A 26,284-nucleotide genomic window follows, 5' to 3' on the forward strand; every position below is an offset into this window, starting at 1 on the left:
TTTTTTTTTTTTTTAGCAAAATTGAGTCTGATTTGGCACTAGTTAATATTACATTTGATTTTAACCCTAAGTGCATAGAAGCAGACAGCAGAGGATAAGGAGGGTATAGAGTGTGCTACCGAGCGAACTGAACCGGGCCTGTCTTGAAAACACTCTGTGTCGTTTGACACAGCTGTGTGAGAGCGGCTGGTTGTTTGCTTTCACTGTGTTTCCCCTGATGACCTCACAAATGGAGGCAGTACCCGGGCTCTCACACACACTCCTTCACTAGACACTGGAGAAAAGCACCAGAAACTTAAAAGCACTTGTCTTCAGTTTTGCCACGTTGTTCTAAGGAATATATATTATGCTTTCCAGTAAATCTTTTTATTTAATGTTCCTCTGTTTACTTTTTTTTTTTAGGCACAATTTGTTGGACTCTAAGATCAATACCCTCTTGTCATTGTGCCAAGATCCAAATTTGTTAAATCCAATCCATGGAATTGTGCAGAGTGTGGTGTACCATGAGGAGTCCCCTCCACAGTACCAAACATCTTACCTGCAAAGTAATTAAGTATACCAGGAGAGGATGCTTGATGAGCCTGCGCCTGCGGCCCTGTTGTGGAAGCACTGACTAGCATTCTCTAGAAGGGACAGGCTCGTCCTTCATACTTCTCTCCCTTCATGCCATTTTCTGACTCTTAGTTATGTGTTCAGTAAGATAACTGCTTGACCACGTTATTAAAATGCTAAGCCTATTTTAAGGAGATTTCAGTCATCTTTGACACTCATTGTAAAATGTCTTAAACATATACATAGATTCATTCTGTCGACTATACAGCCTAATTTCCATTACTATTTAAAGCTGCCTTGCTTGTTGTAAGAGTAGCATTTGATGTTTTACAGGTTTTGGTTTCAATGGCTTATGGCGGTTTGCAGGACCCTTTTCAAAGGTAAGAAAAAATATTTTTCTCTAATTTTTGATAAGCCAGAGTCTTTAGCTATATTTGTGAGCCTGTTTGAGAACACACGCTGTCCTCAAACCAAGGTGCCATCTCAAAATAACACATTGTTTTAGAAAGATTTTTCCAAAAGAGGCAATACTTTTAAATATGTTGATATAAATTAATTTTTATTTTAAAATACTGAAGTTAGGCTTGACTTCTCAGAAGGGTATGATAAGCCTTTATAAAACTTGTCTGCCTGTAGACTAGTGGTTCTCAACCTGTGGGTTGTGACTGCTTTGGGGTGACATCAGATATTTACATTACAATACATAGCAGTAGCAAAATTACAGTTATGAAGTAGCAATGAAATAATTTTACAGTTGAGGGGATCACCTCAGCATGAGGAGCTGTATTCAAAGGTCACAGCATTAGGAAGGTTGAGAGCCACTGCTGTAGACCTCTATATGTGGCAGTAACTCACACACCTGTCTTAGGACTAGCAAAGAATATGATGCCTGTTAAAATCTACCTCGGGGACACATTTTTACATTCAACCATTATATTGAGTTGTTTTTTTTTTTTTTTTTTTTTTTTGCTGTTCATTTTCTTTGACTAGCATTTGTTGGTGTATTGTATGAATTTGTATTTAATTTTTTTATAGGTGGTCTCTTTTAAAATAATTGAAATTCCTTGAAGGCAGGGCTTCTACCCTATCCCACCCGCCCCCCATATACACACACACATACACACACAGTGTCCTATATACCAGAGTGTTAAATCAAGAGGAGCTAGCTATACCTTGTTCCGCTTTCAAGAGTTAGATTGAGTTTATTTTGTAATATCTGTTGATATGCACAGGTTGGTATTTAAAAGATGGGCCTGAAGTCACAGAAGTGTGTCATGCAGAAGTTTTTAACAGGTAGATGGTTGTTACCCGCTGAGCCCCTCCATGTCTTGCTGGGGGGATCTGAGTAGCAGCTGGCATGATGATGCTCTGCCTATTTTCTCTACTTTGGGAAACTGGCTAGACATCATTGCTGAGGACTACATTGTCTGTTTATTCAAACCCTCTGTCTGGGCATGGCTTTCAGAAATTGCAGGTTCATCTGGAAGCTTTTAGGGGAAGCTAAATAAAATTTCAAGCTGTGAGTTCCATAGTTGTTGCTAAATACTACTCTAGTCCCCTCCTCTTAATGATCTAGAATACAAACAAAGGAAGAGAGCAAAATTAAGCCCCAGATATCAGTTAACCTTTTTTGGCTTCAGAGGGAATTTTTTAAAAATGGAGCTAAAATAATGTCCTATTTTCCATTACAGCAAACACAAATCCCAGACTATGCTGAGCTTATTGTTAAGTTTCTTGATGCCTTGATTGACACGTACTTGCCTGGAATTGATGAAGAAGCCAGTGAGGAGTCCCTCCTGACACCCACATCTCCTTACCCTCCTGCACTGCAGAGCCAGCTTAGTATCACTGCCAACCTTAACCTCTCTAATTCCATGACCTCACTTGCAACTTCCCAGCATTCCCCAGGTCAGTAAATGTGATCTTTATGTGACTTTGAGCAATGGAAAGGAACTCCCTTGTGGTCAGATTATAGCAGATTTTGCTCCTTTTTCTCTTGAGGTTCACTCTACATCTCTTTACTATGTAACTGAATGTTGTTACTCATCAGAGCTGTCTGCTTTCCAACAAGTTGTATAAAAGAGAGGGAAATGTGTAGTGATGTTTAGTATCCACATACGTTTGGACCAAAAGCACAAACTGAGCTACATTACCTATAAATGAACAGAGAAGTAGTTCTTTTATCAGATAGACTAACATTACCCTAAGTACTTCTATGTCTCTGATGCAGCATACTATAAAACACACACATAGAAAGTCTGGTCGTCACCCCTCTTTATTGCTGGTAGCAATGTCAGCTACCCATAAACCATAGGCTAGCTTGAAGATCTGGGATTAGGATGACCAGACCCCCAAAAAAAAGTCCTTACAAAAAAAATAAATAAATAACATCTTGGAGCTGCAGAGATAACTAGGTTGGTAGAATGCTTCCCTTGAGAGCCCAAGGGCCTGAGTTTAATCCCTAGAACCCACAATTTAAAAAGCTACTTGTGGTAGAACATACTTGTAATCCCAGCATCCAGGAGGCAGAGGCAAGAGAATCCCTGGGGCTGACTAACCAGCTAGCCTAGCCTACTTGGTTCTTTCCAAGGCAGTGAGACTCTGTTTCACAGAAAGGTAGACTTGAGAAACAATACTACACCTGTGCACATGCGTATGCACAGAGGAAAAAAAATCTTTTTTTTTTTTTTTTTTTTTAAGATTTATTTATTTATGTATACAGCATGTATGACTGCAGGCCAGAAGAGGGCACCAGATCTCATTACAGATGGTTGTGAGCCACCATGTGGTTGCTGGGAATTGAACTCAGGACCTCTGGAAGAGCAGTCAGTGCTCTTAATCTCTGAGCCATCTCTCTATCCCCCCAAGAAAAAGAAATCTTAAAACTCACCATTATAATCCTACAGTAGTCACTGTTGGATTGATCAAATGGGCAAAGCAGACCAGTGAAACTTTATTTTTATTTGTATTTTGAGACAAGGTTTCACTTTATAGCCCCAACTGGCCTAGAACTCTTATGTAGACCAGGCTGGCCTAAAGTCACAGAGATCCACCTGCTTTGCCTCCCAGTGCCAGGATTGAAAGTGTATGCAATCATAATAATAAAACTTAGAGGTCAATACACTGAGTAGTTACGGCTAAGAGCCCCTGAGGTACTGAAAGAAAAAAGGTGGCCGGAAAGGCATCTGCCCGACTCCAAGCCCTGTTATTGTCTGAAGGAATGGCTTCATACAGCTCGGCTTGACCCTAAGATAGTGCTCACTACAGAACATCAGCACTGTTGTGTGAGTTGTGACGACAGTGGGTAACGGTGAAAAGCTGATGTGTGGATCATGTGCTCTATTGAAAAGATTTTCTTCTAAGTGAGTTAAAATGTTTAAAAAGGATTCCTTACTTAAGTTACCCAAGTTCCATTATCTGAAAAGGTCATGTGTGATACATCTCAGTGTAAGGAAATTCTTTGAAGTAGTGTACATAGTTTGTGTAAATGTTAGCTGTTAGCATGCATTTTCATTACACAAGTCAGACCATAACTATTCTGTGATGTTCATGATCTATAAATAGAATCTCTGTAAATAGTTGTCACAGTGTTGCATAAACATTGCCATGTACATGGTCGTTTTGAAGATTCTAAAGAATCAGGCAAGGTATAATACCCAACCCATATTATAAATATTTTGTAAAAAATTATATTCAATTCTTGTTTTGTTTTTTTGAGACAGGGTTCCTCTATGTAGCTCTGGCTGTCCTGAAACTCAACTCTTTAGTCCAGGCTGGCCTTGAACTCATAAGAGTTCTGCCTGCTTCTGCCTCTTCAAGTACTGGGATTAAAGGTGTGCGCCACCACTCCACACCCCCAGCCATATTCAGTTCTTAAACTTGCTTTCTGAATTTACTTACCGATCAGGTGATCCTTTTCTCTTTCCGTAGTTTGCCCAGTTCCCCCATAACCAGTGTGTTTGCCCGATCACTTGTTGTCTGGGACAAGTGTGACCCACCCCAGCATCAGCATCAGTTGAGAGTAGGTACTTGAGCCTTCCATGCCTACGTGAAACCCCAAGCACGGAGCCCGTCAGCCTCCTGATGAGGATGGATGGTTGTTGTGCATGCTGGGCTTTGAGACGCTGCCATAGTTTCGGTCCATGCTCCTAATGTGTGACTTGTGGTGCAGTCTCGCAGACTCCCTTACATTAGCCCAACTGATAAGCAAAGAAGCTTCTATGAAAGTCATGTTGATCTTTTTTTCAGGGGTGGGAGGAGGGAGGTGAGCATGGTCTCACTCAGTATGTAGCCCTGGCTGGCCTGGAACTCACTATGTAGACTAGGCTAGCTTCAACTCAAAGAGATGCACCTACCTCTGCCTTCTAAGTACTGGGATTAAAGATGTGTGCCTGGCTGTATGTTGAATCTTCATAACTGTTTCATTCCAAGTCCTCCGCCTACATCCTCTTTAGGTATCAGAGAATGAGTACAGTAGGAAGGTCCAGATAAAGGTTGGGAATGGAGCTCAGTGGTATAAGGTCCTAGGTTTAATCCTCACCATAAAAAGAAGGGTATGGTGGCTCATATCTGGAATCCCAGGCAAGAGAATCACTTTGAATTTGAGTCCAACATGGGCTACAGAGTGAGACCCTAGCTTTAAAAAATATAAATAAATAAACAGAACTATGTGTGCTTAATACTTCCTGAGAAGTAGTTGAATACATCCATTTCCAAAGCATTCAAATCGGATGTGTATTCTAGTATAGTGTCATCAATTTTTACATTATTCAGGAAATATTTGAACACCCTTTTCCCTGCCTTAATCTCTTGGCCGTCCTCTTGCTTCGGCCTCTGAAGTATTAGGACTACAGGTGTGTGCCACCACACCCAGCTGTGAACACTTATTTTGTAAGTGTGCATTCCATACTCTCACACATTTAAAGAGTTTTCTTTTACAATTTTTTAGAGTGTATATGAATGTTTTATCTTATGTATGTATATGCATCATATGTGTGCATTTCCTGAGCAGACCAAAAGAAGGCATGGGACCCTCCAGACCTGAAGTTATAAAGGGTTGTGAGCTGCCATGTGGGTGCTGGAAATTTAACCCAGGTCCTCTGAGAGCGCAGCCATATCTCCAACCCTTAGTTCCATACATTTAAAGATGAGATGTCCTGATTACAAGGACTTGAGAGTTTTTGCCTGTGGGTGTCAGTATTGAGTTTTAAGTGAAAGTTATTTCTTTCCAATTTGTGGTGTTTAACAGATTCTAAGACACAGTTGTTTTTTTTCCTTAAACATGTGATTAATACTGTATTGCTCTGTAGAAAATATCCAGAATTGGAGCCAATAAAAAGGCTCAGTGGAAGCCGGGCAGTAGTGGCGCACACCTTTAATTCCAGCAGTTGGGAGGCAGAAGCAGGCAGAGTTCTGTGAGTTCCAGGACAGCCTGGGCTACAGAGTGAGTTCCAGGACAGCCTGGGCTTCACAGAGAAACCATGTCTCAAAAAACAAACAAACAAATAAGGCTCAGTGGATAGAAGTACTTGCATGCCTTTCAGTTCCCACAATGTGAACCGACCCCAAGAGTTGTCTTCTGACATCCACACTTAAGCTGTGGGGCATGCATGACTACACACACAGACAGTCATTCTCAGCGAGTTCCAGGCAATCTGAGCTATATTATAAATCCAAAGAAAAGAAGAAAGCTCCATGTGTTTATCCTACATATATTCACAGCAGCAGAGTGGCCTACTTCTGAGGGCTCTCAGAGTAACGAGGATGGCATAGTATGTTGACATGACTGTTTTGATGCTTTATAATACTTCTCATGCTGTGCTAGGAACACTTGCTTGAGGGAGTCAGTAACTTCTACTTACCTACATATTGTTCTTAGGAAAATAATGGTTAGAGGTCCATAAATAAAGCCAGCTTCCTTCTGAAAACCAGGGATGGTCCTAAGTGTCCAGTGTCTAACAGCTCTCTCCCTGCTTCCAACTCTCTGGACATCATTCTTTTCATCCTTTCCTCATCCCCCTGGTGCTCCTCTGTGTGCTCTAAGCCAGGTGTTTTCAAGCAGCCATTCCTCATCAAGGCCCTTGTCTCCCCAACTTTGTACAAAGCATTGCTTCTTCCACACGCCAGCTGGGCCCCCGGCATGAGACTCCCCAGCCCCAGTCCTGGAAGCTCAGTGTGGCTTAGGCAGCACAGGAACTCGGAAAGCTCTTGTGTGATCAGGTCCCGGGGCTCACGGAACTGGATGGCCAGTGGGGCCTGTTTTAGTTCAGTTGCCACTTCTGCCTGCCCTGAGATGCTGTCCTGGCTTTGGGTTAGCACCCAGCAGGTTAACAGAAACTCAGGATATCAACAGAGACGCAGGCTGTGGGCATTATTGCCCCCCCCCCCCAGTAAAGCCATCCCCATCATAAGACTGTACATTCTGTCACTCATGTTTTAAAGATGAATATCATTAACTAACTGCAAGGACTAGGAAGAACTGTGGCACATCACTGCCTGACTTTGAAATGGCCTGCTTCTCCCATGTAGTCTTTGTACTGCTACCCAGAGAGACCTCAGAGGAAAAAGAAATGCCAGCATGAGGGAAAGCCCATACATTCGGAAAGTTCCTACAGTTAATTCTAAGTTTGTATATCCAGCTCAAAATACAGATATTTCTAAATATATACTTGGGATATCTCCATAAATATAGTCACTATAACATAAACATCAACTATAACTATCATACTTAGCTTTTCTTTAAAATGTTTTGTGCTCCTTACATTAGCTTTAGTAATTTTACAAATTCCAGCATTAAATTTGAGTCCTGTACATTTGTCCTAAAGCTTCATTTGCTAGTTACCTAATCTCTTTCATTCCAGGTATTAGAAACATCTTAATTTATTTAAAAAACACAGTAATAATTTTATCTGTGCAATTCAGAAAAATCATGATTTTTCTGTAGATTGTTACCCAGTTTTCCTTACAGCCCTGTAAAACAGGCAATGTGTTGTCCTTAACCTTCCCAAATGAGAGCAGAAGCCGAGGGGATGGCAGGTAGTTTAGAGTTGAGTGCAAGCAGACTCTTGCTTCCATTTTCAGCATCCAGACAGTTCATCCGGATAGTTCATTCTTACTCTAGAGGCAGCAGGAGTTCCGATCCGTTAGGACTGGGGCTTCAGGGCTGAGACTGCAGCTTGGTGGCCTGCACTGTGCAGCATGCAGGAGGCCCGGGTTCATTCTCAGCACCACAGACTTCAGCTTTGTTCTTCAGTGTGGTTGCCCACTTGTGTGGAGACGAGAGTTTTCTGGCAGGTTTGCCCTGCTGTATGTAGGGAACTGAGGGAGGCAGGCAGGAGCCCAGGTAGACTCCTGCACAAGTGATGGCGTTGGGGCCGGCCTTCACCTTCGGACAGATTACTCGGTGTAGTTCCTGTAAGTGTGTTAGTGTTTATTTGTTACTGCCATGCAGGAGCTATAGACCAGTAGTGTCAAAATAAGGAAGTTCCGATACCTGCACTCAAGGGGCTCAGGTTATAGTAGGGAGGCAGGCAAGCACCTAGAATAGAATCTGGCAGTCCTTCTCCCAACTCGATCAGTTCACGATCAGTTCACAGTGTTGGCCCGAATGCCTGTTGGTGTCCATCTTCATCCGGAGCCAGCCCGGCACAGTGCGTCTGTGCCCCACACTTGTAACTGGCTGCCTGTTGAGTGCAGCCTGATGGCGGGAGTTCAACGCAGCACATCCCAGCACAGAACCTTCAGCTTTGTTTCCGTAAGCTTTGTGGTGACTTGTGGTTTCTTCCTCATGGAAGGAAGGAGGAAGGCGGAGCTGCTGCCTTAGGAACGTGAGAGCACAGATACAGAGCTTCAGAGAGGCCCAGGGGAGGAGTGCCAGGCCATGCCTTTCTCTCTAGTCTGAAGTAAGGCCTGTGCCAGCACAGGGCTTCTCCCCATGTGAGCAGGCTGCAGTCCTCCAGCCGCACATGGAAGTGTTTCTAGAGTGCATTCTAGAGGTATAAAGAATGCTGCCACAATTTCAGAAGAAAAAGACGGAAGTATCAGTTCCTTCTGCTGTCCTCGCTCTGCTTTCCCAGTTCTCTATGTTGGTGTAAAGAGAACTCATTCTATTGCTTTTTAAAAAAGAAATCTCCCAAAATTTGTTATTTAAAACTACCTTTTATTTATTCTTTTATACACAAATACAGTGCTCTCTAAAATATTTATGCAGCTTTCTCCTTGATCTTTACAGTAAAGTATGTTTGTTTGGTTAGACTTAGGAATCCCATCACACTATTTTGCCTTCTGACTTCCTCATTAGGAAATAAGATGTAGCATATTCCTATTAAGGAAACAACCTCCATTGAGGAAATGCTGGACTTGAACATGCAGATATCAGGGAATGGATACACTAATGTCAGGCACACTGAGAGCCTGTAGTCATTTCACAAGGGAGAAGGCTGCTAGGAAATGTCTCCTTCTAAGGCATGTGGTGTCATCCCGTGTGCCAAGTAAGGGCTGCGTGCTTCAGGACAGTGCACTGGAGGGCTCCAGCCATCACATTTATGGGGAGGAAACATTTAGCCAGCAGTGAAAGTGATTGGCTAGATTTTATGAAAAAACAAAAGTGAATGATAACTGGTCCCTCTCTGGGAGAGCTGAGACGCAGATACAGGTGGTTATAGGGAGAGAGGGTGGCTCTAGTGGGAGGTGGAACCATTCACCAGGAAGGGAACGGAGGGGAGAGGTCAGAAGACGGGAGCGGAACAGTATTGAATGGGGGTCAAGTTCAGATGCAAGATACGGGTTCTAGAGAACAGTCACCCCCAGCTTCGGTTCTCTTCATGAGTCTACAAACTGCTGCATGGATCTGTTCCATTTCCTGTAACATGATAGATAACTCTTGTCTTGAAATAATACTTTCTTGCCCCAGAATGGAAATGTTTCCATTCCAAATGTAATGATTCTTTTTAAATTCCAACAGTATATACAAAAAGAAAGTTAAAGTTACACGTGGAACAAGTAAGCTGTCAGGGTATATAACATGTGGACAGACAGATGTTCCCTGTCTACCCACCCCCGTTTGTTTTACCCTTCCTTTCTGTATGTGGATTGTCTTATTCTTGCTTTTCCTCCTTCTACATCTGTGAACATTTATACCAGCTACTGGAGTGCTTCCCATCAGTAGTTAGGCTAGAAATGAGTATAATGTCTGTTTGGGAAGCAAATTTTATTGAATGATAATGGGCAAAAAAGTAGACAGATTATAAGTTTACAGTGTAATAAACTTTTTAGAAGCAAACTCTCTCAAAATCAAGATTCAAGACCAAGCGTAGTGGCGCAAGCCTTTGACTCCAGTACTCTGAAGGCAAAGGTAGACAGATCTCTAGAGTTCTAGGACAGCCTAGCCTACATACCAAGTTCTGGGACAGCCAGGGCTACATAAAGAGACCCTGTCTCAGTCAGTCAGTCAATCAATAAATAAATAATTAATCAATCAGTAAATAAATAAATAAACCAATAAATTATCAATAAATCATTCGATAAATGATCAAGGTACATATCAAGGCCTGTGAAGGAACATGCTAGCCGCCCACACCACTGCCCCCCCCCTCAGGCACTGCTTTCTTGTCTCAGTTGTAACCTTGACCAATATGATGAGATCTTTTTATAATCTCCCCTTTTGTTCTGAATATCTTGTAAAAATATCACTTAAGTTGTTTAGAAAATTCATTGTAAGACCCTGAGAGAGAGAAATGTCATCTGCTCGATTAAAATTGAGAAGAGTGTGGTGACCTGCCATGATTGGAAAGAGGCAAAGGTTTCAGAGCATGGCCCACGTGGTAGATGACCTTTTCAGGAAATGCTTTCATTCCTCCAGAACAGGCATTGAAGCCGATAAAATGAAAAGCATCTGCCTTTTTCTGGAATGACAGCTATGTAGAAAGAGGGAGGCTGTTTGTGAATTTTAGAGATATGTAGCTAGAAGCTGCCCTCTGCTGAACACTTCTGGTATGACTGGAAGAGAGTTCTCTCTAGGCTTCCCTGGTGGCCTCCCTTCAGCTGTTCTGGCAACTTCTCTTTTTCTCTTACGTTTGTTTTACTGCAATGATAGCAGATTCAGCTTAGCAAAATGTGAGGTTCTGTACACGACAAGGCTTTTATAAACCTCCTAGCAGTTTACTATTCAAATGGAATGTGCTGGAACCATTCCCCAGGTTGTATCTCACACACAGTAAGATTTGGTCCCTGAGCCAGCAGCAGGAGAGAAGGAGTAATCAGCTGCTCTTTCTCTCTAGGAATCGACAAGGAGAACGTTGAACTCTCCCCCACCACTGGCCACTGTAACAGTGGACGAACTCGCCATGGATCCGCAAGCCAAGTGCAGAAGCAAAGAAGCGCTGGCAGTTTCAAACGTAATAGCATTAAGAAGATCGTGTGAAGCTTTCTTTCTTTCCCTTTTCAAACCAACCTAACCTGGGCTTCTCACTAGTGACCCTCCCTAACCTGGCCCCGCCCACACTGCACTGCTGCACTTCCTGTCTTATGAACCCTCCGGTCTGCCATGTTGCCAGACGATCAACTCTTGGAAGCAATGCCTAAATTTAATGCTGCTTTTCTTTAGTGTTTTCCCTCTACTTCGGCATGTGTCTGGTGTGAGCACTTGTTCTGACGGCTGCGAGGAAAGCAGGCGGTCAGGAAGCGAGCGGAGAGCGTGGATTGTGGGAGCGGATGAGTCCTCCAGTGCTGCTGCCGCCAGCTGTGGGCCATGCACGGAGGTTGGCCTTCTTTGTTCCCTTGTCTCACAGAGTGAAGTGGTTGTCTTAGTTACACGCTTTCCAAGTTTGGGGAGAAAGAATCTTTTAACCCCAGTGTATTTAATAATCTAGCTGTGGACTTTTTTTTACCTTATGAAGTTGAAGGAACCATAGAGGTCAAGCCTCATTAAGAATTTACACCATAAAGCCACAAGCCAGGTACTTGGGGGAGGGGATAAACTAGGATTTTGTAATGGATTCTTAAGAAATACTAACATTTGAGTATTAGCAATAATTACAGGAAAGTAAGCATGACCACATACATCTTAACATGCTGAATTAAAGCTATCGGTTCTGAGGCCTTATTCATACTTGGTCATCCAAACTAGGTAATTTTTTTTTTCTATTGATTATCTTTTAATCTTTACATATGAAGGTGTTCTGTTCTTTTTTTTTTTTTTTTTTTTTTTAAGTCGAGACTATACCAAGTATAGTAAGGACACTTGTTTTTGCACTTGCTTTCTCCTCCTCTCTCCTGAGCGACTCTGAGCAGGGTAATTAGCAGACAGAGTGTGGAGACCTGCTTCCAGAAGCTGGTTTTCATAGCTCTTTCCATTAGCTCCAAAGCAAAATGCAATGGTACGTGACTTAGGGTAGCTGATATTCTTATTTTGTTAAATAATTTTCCAAGAAACAGAATATGCTGTATATTATCATAAATTTCTTTGATAAGATGTATTTTTTAAATCTTTTAATCTTCCTTCTCTCCTCCAAATAAATCAGGAATCTCTAGCAAAACATTTGGATTCTATCTGATAGGATTGCATTAATCACTGTGAAGTCTGGTCAGCCTGCATGGTGTGCGATAAGGGCCTCTAGAATTGCTGCTCTGCAGAATGGCACGGATTGGTGTGCCATAGGCCCTTCCAGGTGACGCACAGCCAGCTGCTTCCTGGCACCTGCAGTATGCAAAGCAAGTGATCTAGTGAGCGCAGTAGGATGGGGGTGCTCTCATTTAGGATTGAACTATATTTATTTTTCAAAGGTATTGTCCCTCTACTCCCAGGTTCCCTTCAGATATTAAGATGTAATGGCTTTGGGAGGAACAAAAAGAAACGGGGGGGGGGGGGGGGTCCTGTAGTGCTAGCCCACTAGTGGATTTCAGTAAATTAAACTCCACAGCTAAGTCAATAAATAATGATACAATTAAGTGTTCTGACTTTAATAATATAACACATTTCACACTTATCCATACAGTAACAATGTAATATGTTAATGTAAATAAAATTGCTTTTGATATTCAGAAGTAACAAGAATTTAATTTTTTTAATTTGTTTACAGTCCTGGGATAAGTAAGAACCATTTGCCAAAATAAAAGGAAAAAACTCTAGTATTAGTAGTGATTTTAACATAGATGCATTGGAAAACATTGAAGACAGAGGCAGCGAACTGAGCGTTTGTTTCCAGCTGTTGTAAAGGCTCCATCAGAAACCTGTGGAGCAGAGGAGCCAGGCTGCCAGGGCCTGTCTTCTCCCCCAGCAAGCTCTGGGGGCACACCCCCAAAGCTCCGGTTCTGCAGCCAGCCATAGGCAGGGGGAGGCTTTTCCCGCAACTTTGTTGCTCACTTGTCCTCTAAAGAGACTGGTGCATCAGAAGGCGGCCATTACTGCTCCCTCACCTCCCAAACACAGGAAAACTTGTAAATGTGGCGCTCTTTCTCTAAGGAGTTTCCCATAGTACCATGCATGGTTCTTAAATGTCCCCCATTTGAGCTCCCCTTGCAGAGATCAAATGGAGCCACCTCCAAATTCAGAAATGCTTTTGATCAGTACATCCAGTACTCCTGAAGGGTTTCAGTTTTATCTGATGTACAGAATTTCCAAGTTGTTTTTTTGGTTTTTTTTGTTTTGTTTTTGTTTTTTTGGTTTTGTTTTTGTTTTTGTTTTTGTTTTTTTGTATTTTTGAGACAGGGTTTCTCTGTGTAGCCCTGGCTGTCCCAGAACTCTGTAGACCAGGTTGGCCTTGAACTCACAGAGATCCGCCTGCCTCTCCCTCCCAGTGCTGGGATTAAAGGCGAGCGCCACCACCGCCTGGCAGAACTTCCAACTTTTGAGGGAAGTCTGACTTCCCTAGCAGCTGAAGCTGAGGAACTTAAATGTCACCAGCTGTCCCCTCCCCAGGAGGAGAGCACCCCAGTTCCAAGTAATGGCCATCTTACATCATCGGTGTGAGTTCTGTGATTTGTCCTCAGTTTGTGTTTCCCTGACTTGAAGAAGAAAACAGGGACTCTGGTGTGTTTGTATTGGGATCACCCATCTGTGGCCTCCTGGCCTGGGCATCACTGAGCTGGGGAGCTAGGACACCACAGTATAGTCAGCTTGCACCCCACCCCGGGATGAACGTCCTGAGGGGCGCGGGGCAGCAGCCCTTCCCTCCAGTTAGGGTTGCAAGTTTCCTGTGGGAGATTTGAGTTTTCTTTCCAGGCTTGGGGGGTTTTTGTTCGTTCTTGTTTTTCCTACATTTACCCCCAAGCATACTGAGGCATGTCTTATTCAATATTATGCAATGGACTTATTCAAAAATCCACTTAGTGTCGGCCACCCCATTTTTTTAATGCAGTATATTCACCTGTACATAGTTTGTGTAAAATTTGACAGAAAAGTCTATTTACTACATTGTAAATACATGTGATGATAATATTGTATTATTTTGCTTTTTTTGTAAAGCAGTTAGTTGCTGTACATGGATAACAAACAAAAATTTGATTATTCTCGTGTTCGTATTGCTAACTTCTTCCTGCGACTGCGTTACATCATTTAAAGAAATGCTGTGTTGTGAACTGACCTTGTATATGGTAACTTCCCTTCCCTTTCAGGCAGTTCCCTGCCTCCAGCCTTGTTGATGTTGTAACCAGCAGGAGAAATTCTGCCCGACACACAGACTCCATCACTGTGGGGAAATCATAGAAATCTGTTTCAGATCGCTGTCCCCACCTCCTCCCCTCTGTGTATGTCCTCCCACCCCACTCCCTTTTTTTAAGTAAAATGTAAATTCAATCTCTAAACTGTGAGTTTTTACTATGTCCACATGCATCAGACCGTTTTCTCACTTCCTCCCTGATCTTTTGAAACAGTGGGCCATTTCTGCCCTTCCAGGTGTGTTGTGGATTGCCTTACCTAAGGGAAAGTCATTTGGGTGGGACAAATGGAGGGCTGCAAACACAGGGGACTGTCACTCTGGGATAGGTAGGCTTACTTCCCGAGGAGGACCTGTCATCGATGCCAGGGTTCTCTGACGTCAGCTGGAGTCTGTATGAGTGAGCAGTGCAAACCGCCTCCCGTGAGTGGTCTGGGTCCCTCACCCTTCAGGGGCTACTGCTTTGCTCCTGAAGGAGAAGGAAGCCTCCTGGCCCTGGGAGAAACTCCTCACAAGAGGAAATGACCCAAATGTGCTGTCTGCTAACGCAGAGTGTCTTAGTGACTGCAGACCTAATAGGGGCAGCACCCAGACAGCACAGACAGGGACTCCCTACCTTCACAGCAGGAGTTCCCAAAGGAACCCTGGGAGTTGGTGCAGGGAGCCTCACCCTCGTACCATGGGGGGCCATCTTTAAATCTGCTCAGGTATGAGCACGTGTGTGTACTCAGTTAGGAGTGCTCGGTACTTGGTCATCAGGCACGTGTTTAAAAGATTTAAAAGACACCTGGCCGAAGGCGTCTTGAGAGTGCAGGGTCTGCCCCAGGAGCTGCCCCACTCAGCGGCTGACACCAGCAGGCCGGGGCTTCAGCTCAGTGGTCGGAGTGTCCGCCTAGCATAGGTGAGGTCCTGGGTTGATGCTCAGTGCCCCAAAAGAAAAGACTCCTTCTGGTCAGGTGTGGTGCAAGTCCTCGGTCACAGGTTCAAGTTGGCCAGGGCTTCATTGCAAGACCTTGTCTCAAAACAAAAACAAAACTTTCTAAAAGTCCCCTTATTCTGGGGGCCTGTGTATTTCACATGTACACATGTATCTAAGCTCCAAAGCAGCGTCATACGTTTTACCTAAATAGAGCCAAAGTACTGTTTGATCAGTTTGTATTATATCCAGAAGCATTTTGAAATTTTTCTAGGTCCTTTACCACATACAGATGCTGGGAGCTGCCCAAGTAGTGAATTAAGGCTCCAGAGTTATGGCCTTCAGAACCCCACCCCCTATGGGAGGGCCACTTCCTCCAGGTAAGATAAGGAAGTCACACTGGAGTCTTACCTAGGTCCTTTCTGCTCTGAAGTTCAGAGTGTAGCTAAGCATAAACCTTTTCATGGGGGAAAAAAACGTCATCATCTGTAATCTCTACTGCCTCGATTCCTTTGTTCAAATAATTGGGCCCAACCCAGAACCAGACATTGCAAGAAGTGTGGCCTCTGCCCACTAGGAACTTTGGATTCCATGGGGAAAACAGCCACATAACTGGTGGGCTTGTGTCCTAAGATATGGATGGGGTTTTTTTGAGGGATGCAGTGGCAAACAGAATTGGTAACCAAGAACCAGGAAGTCTGTCCCAGTGCATGTGTTCAGGGACTAACAATGAGAAAGGTTTCGGTGTCTTTAGTGTCTGGGCTGTGAAGGAACTGTTCCCATCAGAAAGCAGCCACAGGGCTGAGTTCCCATTGTCCTCCAGTATCTCAGTTAAGGACAGAGCTGAACTCCACTCCCCACAAGAAAAATACTTATAAAGACACACCTTAAGCCCAAGTGCCATAGAAACAGGCACTCCTTCCAGATCTCTGATTCTAGAGGCTTCAGTCTGGCCCAGACTTGAGGTAAAATTAGCCATCACTAACTCGTTCATTTGGGGAGCAAAGGCTGAAGGGGGTGTACTGGGGATCTCTGCCTCCCCCTGAACTCCAGCACTACTGCCCATTCACCCTGGGGTTCTGCAAGAGACAAAAATCTTAGCTAAAAGAGATGGAGAGAGAGCTCAGTGGTTAAGAACGCAGACTGCTCTTACAGAGGACCCAGATTTGATTCCTAGCATCCACGTGGTGGCTCACAACCATCTGTAACTCCAGTTCCAGGGGAATCTGATGCCCTCATGACGGTCTTGAGTACTGCATGTACATGGTGCACTTACATACATGCAGGCAAAACACCCCCCATGTCTATAAAAATAAATCTTTTTTAAAAAAAAAAAATCCCCAAAGCATGAAAACCTTTGAGTTTGGAGCAGTCATGCGGTGACTCCTATGCATCTGGTTTCCCAGACTAGACTAGAGCCTCAGCATCTCGTGGAAGTGCTCTGACTCCCACTGGCTGTGGTGACAGCCTGTCAGCTCCATCCTCCTAGCTCCCTGGTTAGACTGGGGGCTCAGACAAGGGAAGGCTTTGGCCAGAAATGCTCAGTAACGCTTAAAAAGTAACACAAGGTTCAGTGTTGCAGGAGAGCTACACAGACAGAAAACCAGTGAAGAAGCCCTTATTCACAATAGCATATCCCTGCTGGGCGGTGGTGGCGCACGCCTTTAATCCCAGCACTCGGGAGGCAGAGCCAGGCAGATTTCTGTGAGTTCGAGGCCAGCCTGGTCTCCAAAGCGAGTTCCAGGAAAGGCGCAAAGCTACACAGAGAAACCCTGTCTCAAAAAGGGGGGGGGGGGCTGGAGAGATGGCTCAGAGGTTAAGAGCACTGACTGCTCTTCCAGAGGTCCTGAGTTCAATTCCCAGCAACCACATGGTGGCTCACAGTCATCTATAATGAGATCTGGTGCCCTCTTCTGGAATGCAAGGATACATGGAGGCAGAATGTTGTATACATAATAAATAAATCTTAAAAAACAAAAGATTATCTAATACCTTATGTTTAAAAAAAAATAGCATATTCCCCAGTGCAAAATACCAAACAAAATAGAGGTGGCCTGTGTAGAAGATCTATTGAAAGACTCTAATCCTGGGGCCAGGGCGTAGCTCCATAGTAGGCTGCATGTTTAGAGACAGTAGTAAATCTTCTGTGTGTGTGTGTGTGTGTGTGTGTGTGTGTGTGTAAGCCAAACTCTAGTGCACACAGAAGTTTCACTAACAGTAATTTCCAAACTGCTTCATCAATTTTCATAAACAACCACGCACATGGGGAAAGAAATATGTCATCACCCACAAAAAGCAAAAGGAAGGTGTAGTGGGACAGCCTTTATGCTTCAAAAGGCCCAAGGTTGCCTTGTGTTCATCCTGTTGCTGCACTGCCCAGTGTGTCCATGCTCATGTGAGTACGCCACCCAGCAGGGAAAGGACCTGAGCAGATACACTGATCACTGAGCTGGGTGGCAAGAGGCATTATAGCCAAGCCTGGTGGCACTCGTGTAATCCCCAAGAAGCTGGGGCAGGGCTGGAGAGATGGCTCAGAGGTGAAGAGCACTGGCTGTTCTTCCAGAGGTCCTGAGTTCAATTCCCAGCAACCACATGGTGGCTCACGGCCATCTATAATGAGATCTGGTGCCCTCTTCTGGTGTGCAAGCATACACACAGAACACTGTATACATAATAAATAAAATCTTTAAAAACAAAAGAGGCTGAGGCAGGAGGACTGCTGTGGGCTACAGAAAAATGAAAAGATTGGGCCCTCACTCTCTATCATGTCTTACAAACAGAGCCTGAACTCCCTACCCCGAAAATATCCCTTAGCCCCAGACCCCCAAAACCTTAGGAATAAGCAAAGCTGAGGGAAAGGCACTAAGGATATGTACAGGGAAACTCCAGAAGTAAGACAGATTTGAAAATATTTACAACTAGTAGAGTGGGAGCAAGACAGGAAGCCATAATGCTTGGTGAACGTGGTCAGAATGCATGGTACACTTGGACAGAACTGTCATAATGAAACATCGTTTATACAATGAATATACACTAAGGAATTATTTTAAAAACTGATAGTAAGGTCCTGCATTCAATCTCTAGCACTGAAAAAAGTCAAAACACAACGTACTGTTATAATAACAGGTCCACTTTATACTATGATTCCTATGTGCTTGCACACACAATTTGGTCCACTTTCTACCTTGCTGTGTCTGTCAACGGCCAGCAGGGGGCTCTGCTTAGCCACTTTTCTTGAGGCCCCCAAGGTAACTGATGAGTCAGAGCAAAGACTGGACCTGCACTGCCCTATCCACCCTGCGGAAATGGGACTGCACCACGTGTGCCCTGGGCAGTACAGTGTCTGCCAGCCACAAGCAGCTGTTGAACATGTAACGCGATTATGAGGATTAGAAGTAATTTTTTTTTTTAATGGTATCACTGTCACCCCAACTAACTGGAACTCACTGTGTAGACCAGGCTGGCCTTGAACTCACAGAGATCCACCTGCCTCTGCTTCCTGGGATTAAAGGTGTGCCCCACCACACCCAGCTCTGTAAGTGAAGTTTTTGCTCCCTAGAGATGACAGTGGGTCAGAGTGCTTGCTCTCTTCAAGCATGAGGACGTGAGTTTGAATCCCCAGTCCCCACATAAAAAGCTGAGTATGGCTGCACATGCCTGTAACGCCAGCATTATGGATTCCCCAAGCCTGTTGGCCAGCCAGCCTAGCAGAATCCACAAGTTTTCCAGTTCAGTGAGAGACCCTGTCTCAGGGTGGTGAGATGAAGACAGATGAGGACACCTGACACCTTTCTGTCCTCCTCTGGCGTCAGCATGCACATGCATGTACACAGACACTTGCACACTTAAGCTCACATACTACAAAAAAAGGGGGAGATGCGATCACGAGATTGATTAGGTGTGGTTCATAGCTGCCAGGCTGCACAGAACACCACCACAGAGGCTCAAGACCACACGTCTGCTCACAGTTCTGTACTTCCTCCTGCTTCCCCAAGCCATGCGGGTCAGAAGGAACTGTCCTCTGCCCAGAAGAAGGTGTGCCGGAAACACTGGCTCAGACGACACCAGTTGCCCCCATGGAGAACCTTATGTCTTTTCAGCGGAAGACATCCTATCATGCCTGCTTTGACTGCCTCACAGGCTCAGATGTCCTCAGGCCCAAAAAAACAAAATCCCATGCCAAAATTAAAAGGCTCTTCATCAGCCTCAGCAAACAGTTCAATGAAAATCAATTTTAAGAAAAGACAAAGGTAGAAAAACTGGGGAAAGAATATGAATGAGTAATCCACAAGTGCCACACGCTGCTAAGTACTGGATGGTGAAGAAGTTCACATGTCCGTTAGTAACAGGGAGCATGTCCTGGCTGGTTTTATGTCTGCTCGACACAAGCCAGAATTAACTGAAAGGAGGGGACCTCAACTGAAAGAATGCCTCCCTAAGATCCTGCTGTGGGGCATTTCCTTAATTAGTGATTGATAAGAAAGGACCCAGCCCATTGTGGGTGGGGCCATCCCTGGGCTAGTAGTCCTGGGTTCTGTAAGAAAGCAGGCTGGTCTCTGTGAGTTTGAGGCCAGCTTGGTCTACAGAGTGAGTTCCAGGACAGCCAGGGCTGCACAGAGAAACCCTGTTTCGAAAAACCAAAAAGAAGAAAAAAAAATCAAGAAAGAAAAAAGAAAGCAGGCTGAGCAAGCCAGTAAGCAGCGCCCCTCCACGGCCTCTGCTCCAGCTCCTTCGTCCAGGTTCCTGCCCTGCTTGAGTTCCTGCCCTGACTTCCTTCAGTGATGAACAGTGTGAAAGTGTAAACCAAACAAACCCTTTCCTCCCCAAGTTGCTTTTGGTTGTTGTGTTCCATCACAGTGATGGTAACACCAGCTAAGACACAGAGCAAGCTGGAACAGTGGGATACATTGTTATTTTCTTGAGATGCGGGGGTGGGTCTTGCTTGCTCTGTTGAATTCCTGGGCTGGGACTACCAGTGTGAGCTACAGCACCTGGCTTGGATGCCCTTTCACCTGTCAAATGAGCAGATAGATGATTAATACCTAGTGATGAAGCCCACCATGGGGTAGTGGGCTCGCATGTGCACTGGGTACCATTTTTCTATGTCACCAGGCTTAAAGGCATCTCCCATTGCCGTGGAACCAACCACTCTAGGAGTAAAACACAGAGAAATAAGTAATGAAGAGGCTGTGACTCTGATGTTAGAACCCCTGAAGACAACCAAAATGTTAGGTTTTCTACATTCATCTAACACAGTGGTTCTCAACCTTCCTGATGCTGCGACCCATAATACAGTTCCTCATGTTGTGCTGACCCCCAGCCATAAAACGATCTTGGTTACTGCTTTGAAACTGTAATTTTGTTACTCTTATGAATGGTAATGTGAATATCTGTGTTTTCTGAGAGTCTTAGGCAATCCCTGTGAAAGGGTCATTCAATGCCCCCAAAGGGGTCAAGACGCACAGGCTGAGAACTGCTGATCTGTTTCCAGAAGCTGGCCATTTCCATTATGTGGCCTTTGAAAATGAATACATCCTGAGAGTGTAGCTCAGTGGTAGAGCGTTTTCTTGTAGGGCTGGGTTTGATCTCTAGGACTGTAGAAAGGGAGTTCCAGGACTGCAATTCCAAGAGCCCTGGCTGTCCTGGAACTCACGCTGTAGACCAAGCTGGCCTTGAACTCACAGAGATCAGCCTGCTTTCTTACAGAACCCAGGACCACTCGCCCCAGGGATGGCCCCACCCACAATGGGCTGGGTCCTTTCCTACCAATCACTAAGAAAATGCCCCACAGCAGGATCTTAGGGAGGCATTTTTTCAGTTGAGGTCCCCTCCTTTCTAGCTTGTGTCAAGTAGACATAAAACTAGCCAGTACACACTTCCTGTTCACTATCAGGCATGTGAACTTTTTTGTTTTGTTTTGTTTTTGAGACATGGTTTCTCTGTGTAGCTTTGCAACTTTCCTGAAACTCACTCTGTAGCCCAGTCTGGCCTCGAACTCACAGCGATCTGCCTGCCTCTGCTGTGAACTTCTTCATCATCCATCCAGTACTTAGCATCAATAACATTTCTGTTGAGAGGGAACACTTCTAAAACATTCAAGAGTGTTAAAGTTGCATATGAACGTTAGTTCCCAGTTATATAAAGAAAAAACTGTGTCTACATACAGTTTAGAGGATTTCAGTGAAGATAACGATGAAGGGGAACGCTGCCGCAGTAATAATGATGGGTAAGTTTTGTTTAAGTATTTGCTTATGTTTTTACAGGAAAAGTGACAGCATTAAAAGTTAAAGTCAGTAACACACAGGTATGAACATGAAACCAATTACTTTATATGCTAACTTTAAGTTTTCTTAAATAAAAAAATTTTAAAAATCATTAGGTTGTTCTTAACCATCCTGTAAGACAGTCATGATAAAGGAGTTGATTCAGATGGTGGGTGAACCACCTTGTCCTGATGCTTTTTGTTTCTTTCCTCCTGTCAAAAGGTAGGTTTTTATTGAGCATAGTGGTTAATCCCCAAGCTGGGGAGGCAGGCTCCTGGAGGGTTGCTGGAGCTCACTGGGCAGCTACCATAGCCTATTGTGGCAAGTCCTAGGTCCTAGTGAGAGACCCTGTCTCCAAAAAACAAGTTGGAGCCGGGCTATGGTGGCACACTCCTTTAATCCCAGCATTCGGGAGGCAGAGGCAGGCGGATCTCTGTGAGTTCGAGGTCAGCCTGCTCTACAGAGCAAGTTCCAGGTAGGCTCCAAAACTACACAGAGAAGCCCTGTCCTGAAAAAAACAAAATCAAACCAAAACAAACAAAAAGATCAAGATGGAGGATCTGGAGTAATGTGATGGCTCTTGGTTAAGGCACTTGCTGCTCTCCCAGGGGCCCTCACCTCAGTCCCTTGCACCCACACTGGCAGCTCACGATGGCCTGTATGCAACTCGGCATCCAGGGATCTGACATCCTCTTCTGACCCCCTCAGGCATCTGTAGGCTTGTGGCATACCCTTGCCCAAGCATATACACATACACATAAGTAAAAATAAATTTAACAAGAAACCAAGATGGCTCCTTAGGAATGAATTACGCATGCCCCACAAGCATGTGTGTGCACATGCTCACACAGGAACACTCGCACGGTGGGTTTTTAGCTAGTTTAGATTCCAGGGGTCTGGGTCTGTTCCACCTTCGTTGGGGGAATATTGGCAGGATTGACATTAAGAGGGCCTGGCAAAGGGAGCCAGGAAGGACAGAGGTCCCTACAGCTCTCCCCTCCCTCCCCTCTCAGGACTTCTGTCACAGCTCACCGGCTGTCTGCATTGTCAGCCTGGTGAGACAGCTCTCAGGCTGCTGAGGGGCCTGGAAACACACACGTGTGCACCAGCACCCAGGGCCGGGTGTGCACTTCTGAGCCCAGGCGCCGTCCGCAGTTCTTTGGGCTCCCAGCCCTGCTGTCGTCCCATTCCCCCTCACCTCTCCGAGGGCACTGCCTGTCTGGGTCTTTTACTTTTTTTTTTTCCCCCTGCGACTCTTTTTCCGAACTTGAAACAATCCCTTCCGCCCTGAGAAGGGGGCTGGTGTCCTGGCCAGGACAAGGGGAATGGATGGGCGGGGCCTCACCGCTCGCCATGAAAACACTTGTGAAGGAAGGGCCGTGCCGCAGAGCAAGGGGGCAGCTGGCTCAGGAGGGCTTCTTGGATGAGGTGACCAAGGATGGAAAGGAAAAGGGAAGACCAACCATAGAGAGGAACAGCCTGTGGCGGCCGTGAGTGTCTACTGTAGATGTGGAAGGTGGAGGCGGCACCACGCCATCCTGTATACAGTAATTGCTCAGCGGCGCAGAGCCTGTGTGCGCGCACCAGGGCCTCTGCTCCGAAAGGGGGCTTCAGCCCAGGCAGGAGGACTTGGGGGGTTTCTGTTAGGCCAAAGGAGCAACAGAGGAGACTGCAGACCTATGCAGCCTTCAGGGGGGCAGAGGGGTAATCTGCATGGGAAACTCTGAAGACTCTAGAGGTAAATAAATGCTAGGGTCCCATGCCACAAGGCACCTTCGGGGGCCCTCTCTGCAGCCGGTAACCGGGTGTAGAGCCCAGTGGAGCAGAATTTGGAAGGTTTTGCCATTTTCCCTTAGAATCTTTAAAGGGACGGAAGTGGTAGCACGTGCCTTTAACCCCAGAATCCCTGGAGCTGTGTAGCCCAGGCCAGCCAGGGCCCATCCCCCCAGGGCCTGCTGTGGACTGGAAGTGTGTGTGCGCTCTGCAGCTCAAGACAGGTGACGAAGGGAAATAATTTTACCACCTTCTCCTCTCCAAAGTGATAATTATTCATGGTTTGAGAAATATCTGCAGGCTGTGAGGAGGAAGAACGTGCGAGTTCTGCCCCATTTCTGGGCAGCCTGGATGGTGAAGTGAACTCGTGGACTGACTGCAGCAGAGATGCACCCCTTTGGGGCTGGGATGAAGCTTAGTTGGTGGAGAACATGCAAGAGGCCCTGAGTTGCGTCAGCAACAACATGGGACAGCACAGGCCTGGAATCCCAGCACTCGGAGGTGGAGGCAGGGGGATCAGAAATTCAAGATCATCATTGACTACATAGCAAGCTGGAGTCCAACCTGCGCTACATGAGATCCTGTCTCAGCGACACATTCCCTGTAGACTGGCTCTGAGCCTGCCTACACGGACACGTGGATAGGCCATGGTGTGCCAGACCCTGGGCAAGACACAATGCACACAGCTCTCATGAAATACCCCCCAGATCTCTGCAGAGTAGAAACTATAACCTCTGCTTTCCAGACAGGAAACCTGACAGGAGCATCATGGGGCTGAAAGAGGACCAGACCTCTGCTCGGCTCGGCTGTTGATATGACTTAGTATGGACAACTCACACCGCGTGCTGTTAATGCCCGTGGCTGTTGGGCTGCCACAAACCACCCCAAGCTTGGTGGCTTAGAAAACAGAAATGTGTTCTCCTTTCTGGAAGTCAGGAGGTCACGTGCATGTGGTGACAGAGCTGCGCCCCTGCAGAGGCTCTCAGGAGAGTCTCTCCCTGGTCTCTTTAACTTTTGGTGGCTGCTGGCTTCCTGAGCTGTGGCTGGAGAGCTCCTGGTTCTACCTGTGGTCACAACGCCGTCTCAGGTTGTCAAGCTCGCCTCTGATCCTTCACGAGGATTCACGAAGTTGCAGTTGGGACCCTTACAAAGGAGCGCGTAGATGCGACCAACCGGACAAGGCTTCCTGTAGGAGATGCCACCTCCACAGAATCTGGAAGGGAATTGGCCACAGGAAGTGGAAGAACCTGTGGTAAGAGTGAGTGACCCCCAGGTCTGGAGGCAGGAGCTGGGGAGCTTCCATGGTTAAGGAGAGGCAGGAGTCAGGTGGGGTGGTAAAGGCCTTTGATCTCCACCCTGGAGAAATGGCAGGAAAATTGTGAGTTTGGAGCTAGCCTGGGCTAGAGAGCCCAAAACTGTCCCAGGAGTCTGGTAAGGGGGCAGCTTTGGGATTTGCTTCCATTCTGCCTTTGTGGAGAACTTGGAATGTGGCCGTGGGCTTCGGACTTGGTTCCCCTTGGATCGACCTGAGGCCCCACCTAAGCCAGTTGAGGTGAGTGAGGCCTCCTGCTTCCCAGGTCTCCCTTCTGGGGGTCATGTTGCAAGAGTGGGCTCTGAGAGACATTCTTGCAGCTCCCACCAAGGGGCAAACCCCAGCTGCCACCTGCCTTTCATTTTATATTCATTCATTCATTCCATTCATTCACACATGTGTTAGTACCTCACAGAGAAGCATCCAGCTACCAGAAAAAAAACCCACTTCTCAGAACAGTACACCTCCCTCTCCAGTGGCTGACATCATGAACACACTACCCCCTGACCCTCAAGTCCTCATACCTTTCTTCCTAGGGAGCTCTGACCTCAAGAAGAAGAAGAGCTGGGAACAGCCTGCTTCACCCCCGGAGTCAGGACTCCAGGGAGACTGAGCAATCCCGGCACAACATCCATATCTGAGAGTCGCCCTGAAGGTCAGAGTGGAAACCGAGGCTGAGAGAGGGGAGGACCAGCAGGTCCTTGTGCAGAACTGGATCAAAGTCCCCTGCGCTCCCCTGTCCGGGACACGGAATGCTCTGGGCTCCTGTAGGGAAGGGGGCTGATTATCTGCTCTGGGCTCACACTTGGAGATCGGGGACATGAGGTGACTGGCCAAGACCTATCATGACCTTTAGCGTGTCCCCCACACGGTGAGGGGCATGCTCGCTCTAGCAGTTTCAGAAACGTGGGGGGTTGGAAGAAAGGCTCAGAACTTAGGTGAAGCAGAAAGACAAGGCCTCCCCGAGGAAGAACACTGTGCTGATCTGGAGGTGTGCTCAGGCCAGGTCTGTGCGGGAGTAGGGACAACCTCTCCGGAATGGCTGGCTGTTGTGCTGAACAAGGTGGGAGCCCCCCAAACTGCGCCTGGGCTCTGCAGGGCCTGGCGAAGCTCAGCTGAACTTCACCAAGGAGGCAAGATACAGGTTGGGTCACCACACTCAGGATGGACTCCTGGGCTCTGAGCTTAGAGCCTGGGGAGCTGCCAGCAAAGCGCGAGAGGACAGGCGCTCCAGGGTCCCAAGCCATAGGTATCCCGGGGTCCTGGCGACACCAAGCCTAGCGGAAGCCCTCCTTCTTCCTTCCTCCCACCTACTTTTAGTCCCCTCCACCCGCCACCCTTCCAGGGTCCCCGCACCGCATCCTCACCGCGTCCCTCCCTTGCCCTCAACAAGCAGCGTGGCCTCTAGGCAGCATCTCAGCTCCCCGGGAAGGGAATGGTGGCAACCAAAGGCACTAAGGTAGGGAAACACCTGCAACAACACCCGGAACCGACAAAGAGGACGTGTGCACCGGCCAGTCGCGGGGTGCACGGGCGGCGCGGGGAGCCGGACCTCCCCCGCCCCACCGCATCTCCCCCACCCACCCCGGGTTCAGGTTTATCTAGGAGGGGCGGGGCCTGGGGCGGCTCGGGTCCTTTTGTCTGCAGCCCCGCCCCGCCCCGCCCCGCCCCCACGCGGGCCCGCGGCGCGCGGCAGACACGAGCGGCTGACACGAGCGGCCGCCGCGGGCGGAGGCTGCGCGCCGCAGACCCGGGCGGTGCGAGCGCCATGGCGGCGGCGGCCTCGGCGGCGGCCTCGGCGCGGGGCTCGGGCTAG

The 26,284-nt window shown here is 46.5% G+C and overlaps 1 protein-coding gene across 4 annotated transcripts in view; it reads left to right on the forward strand.

Annotated features, from left to right (window-relative positions):
• Nf1 (neurofibromin 1) overlaps positions 1-14,352 on the forward strand; it is a 254,271-nt gene extending 239,919 nt beyond the window's left edge. For 2 of the 4 annotated variants that reach the window (XM_076577604.1, XM_076577605.1), the window contains 4 exons: positions 403-545; positions 886-932; positions 2,244-2,460; positions 10,830-11,144. In XM_076577604.1, coding sequence (XP_076433719.1) covers positions 403-545; positions 886-932; positions 2,244-2,460; positions 10,830-10,972 — 550 coding nt within the window. In that variant the 3' untranslated portion in view covers positions 10,973-11,144. The other 2 variants (XM_076577603.1, XM_076577606.1) reach the window with 2 other exon arrangements.
• Positions 14,353-26,284: the final 11,932 nt, after the last annotated feature.

The sequence above is a fragment of the Peromyscus maniculatus genome, chromosome 8, assembly GCF_049852395.1.
Source record: "Peromyscus maniculatus bairdii isolate BWxNUB_F1_BW_parent chromosome 8, HU_Pman_BW_mat_3.1, whole genome shotgun sequence".
Taxonomy (NCBI): domain Eukaryota; kingdom Metazoa; phylum Chordata; class Mammalia; order Rodentia; family Cricetidae; genus Peromyscus; species Peromyscus maniculatus.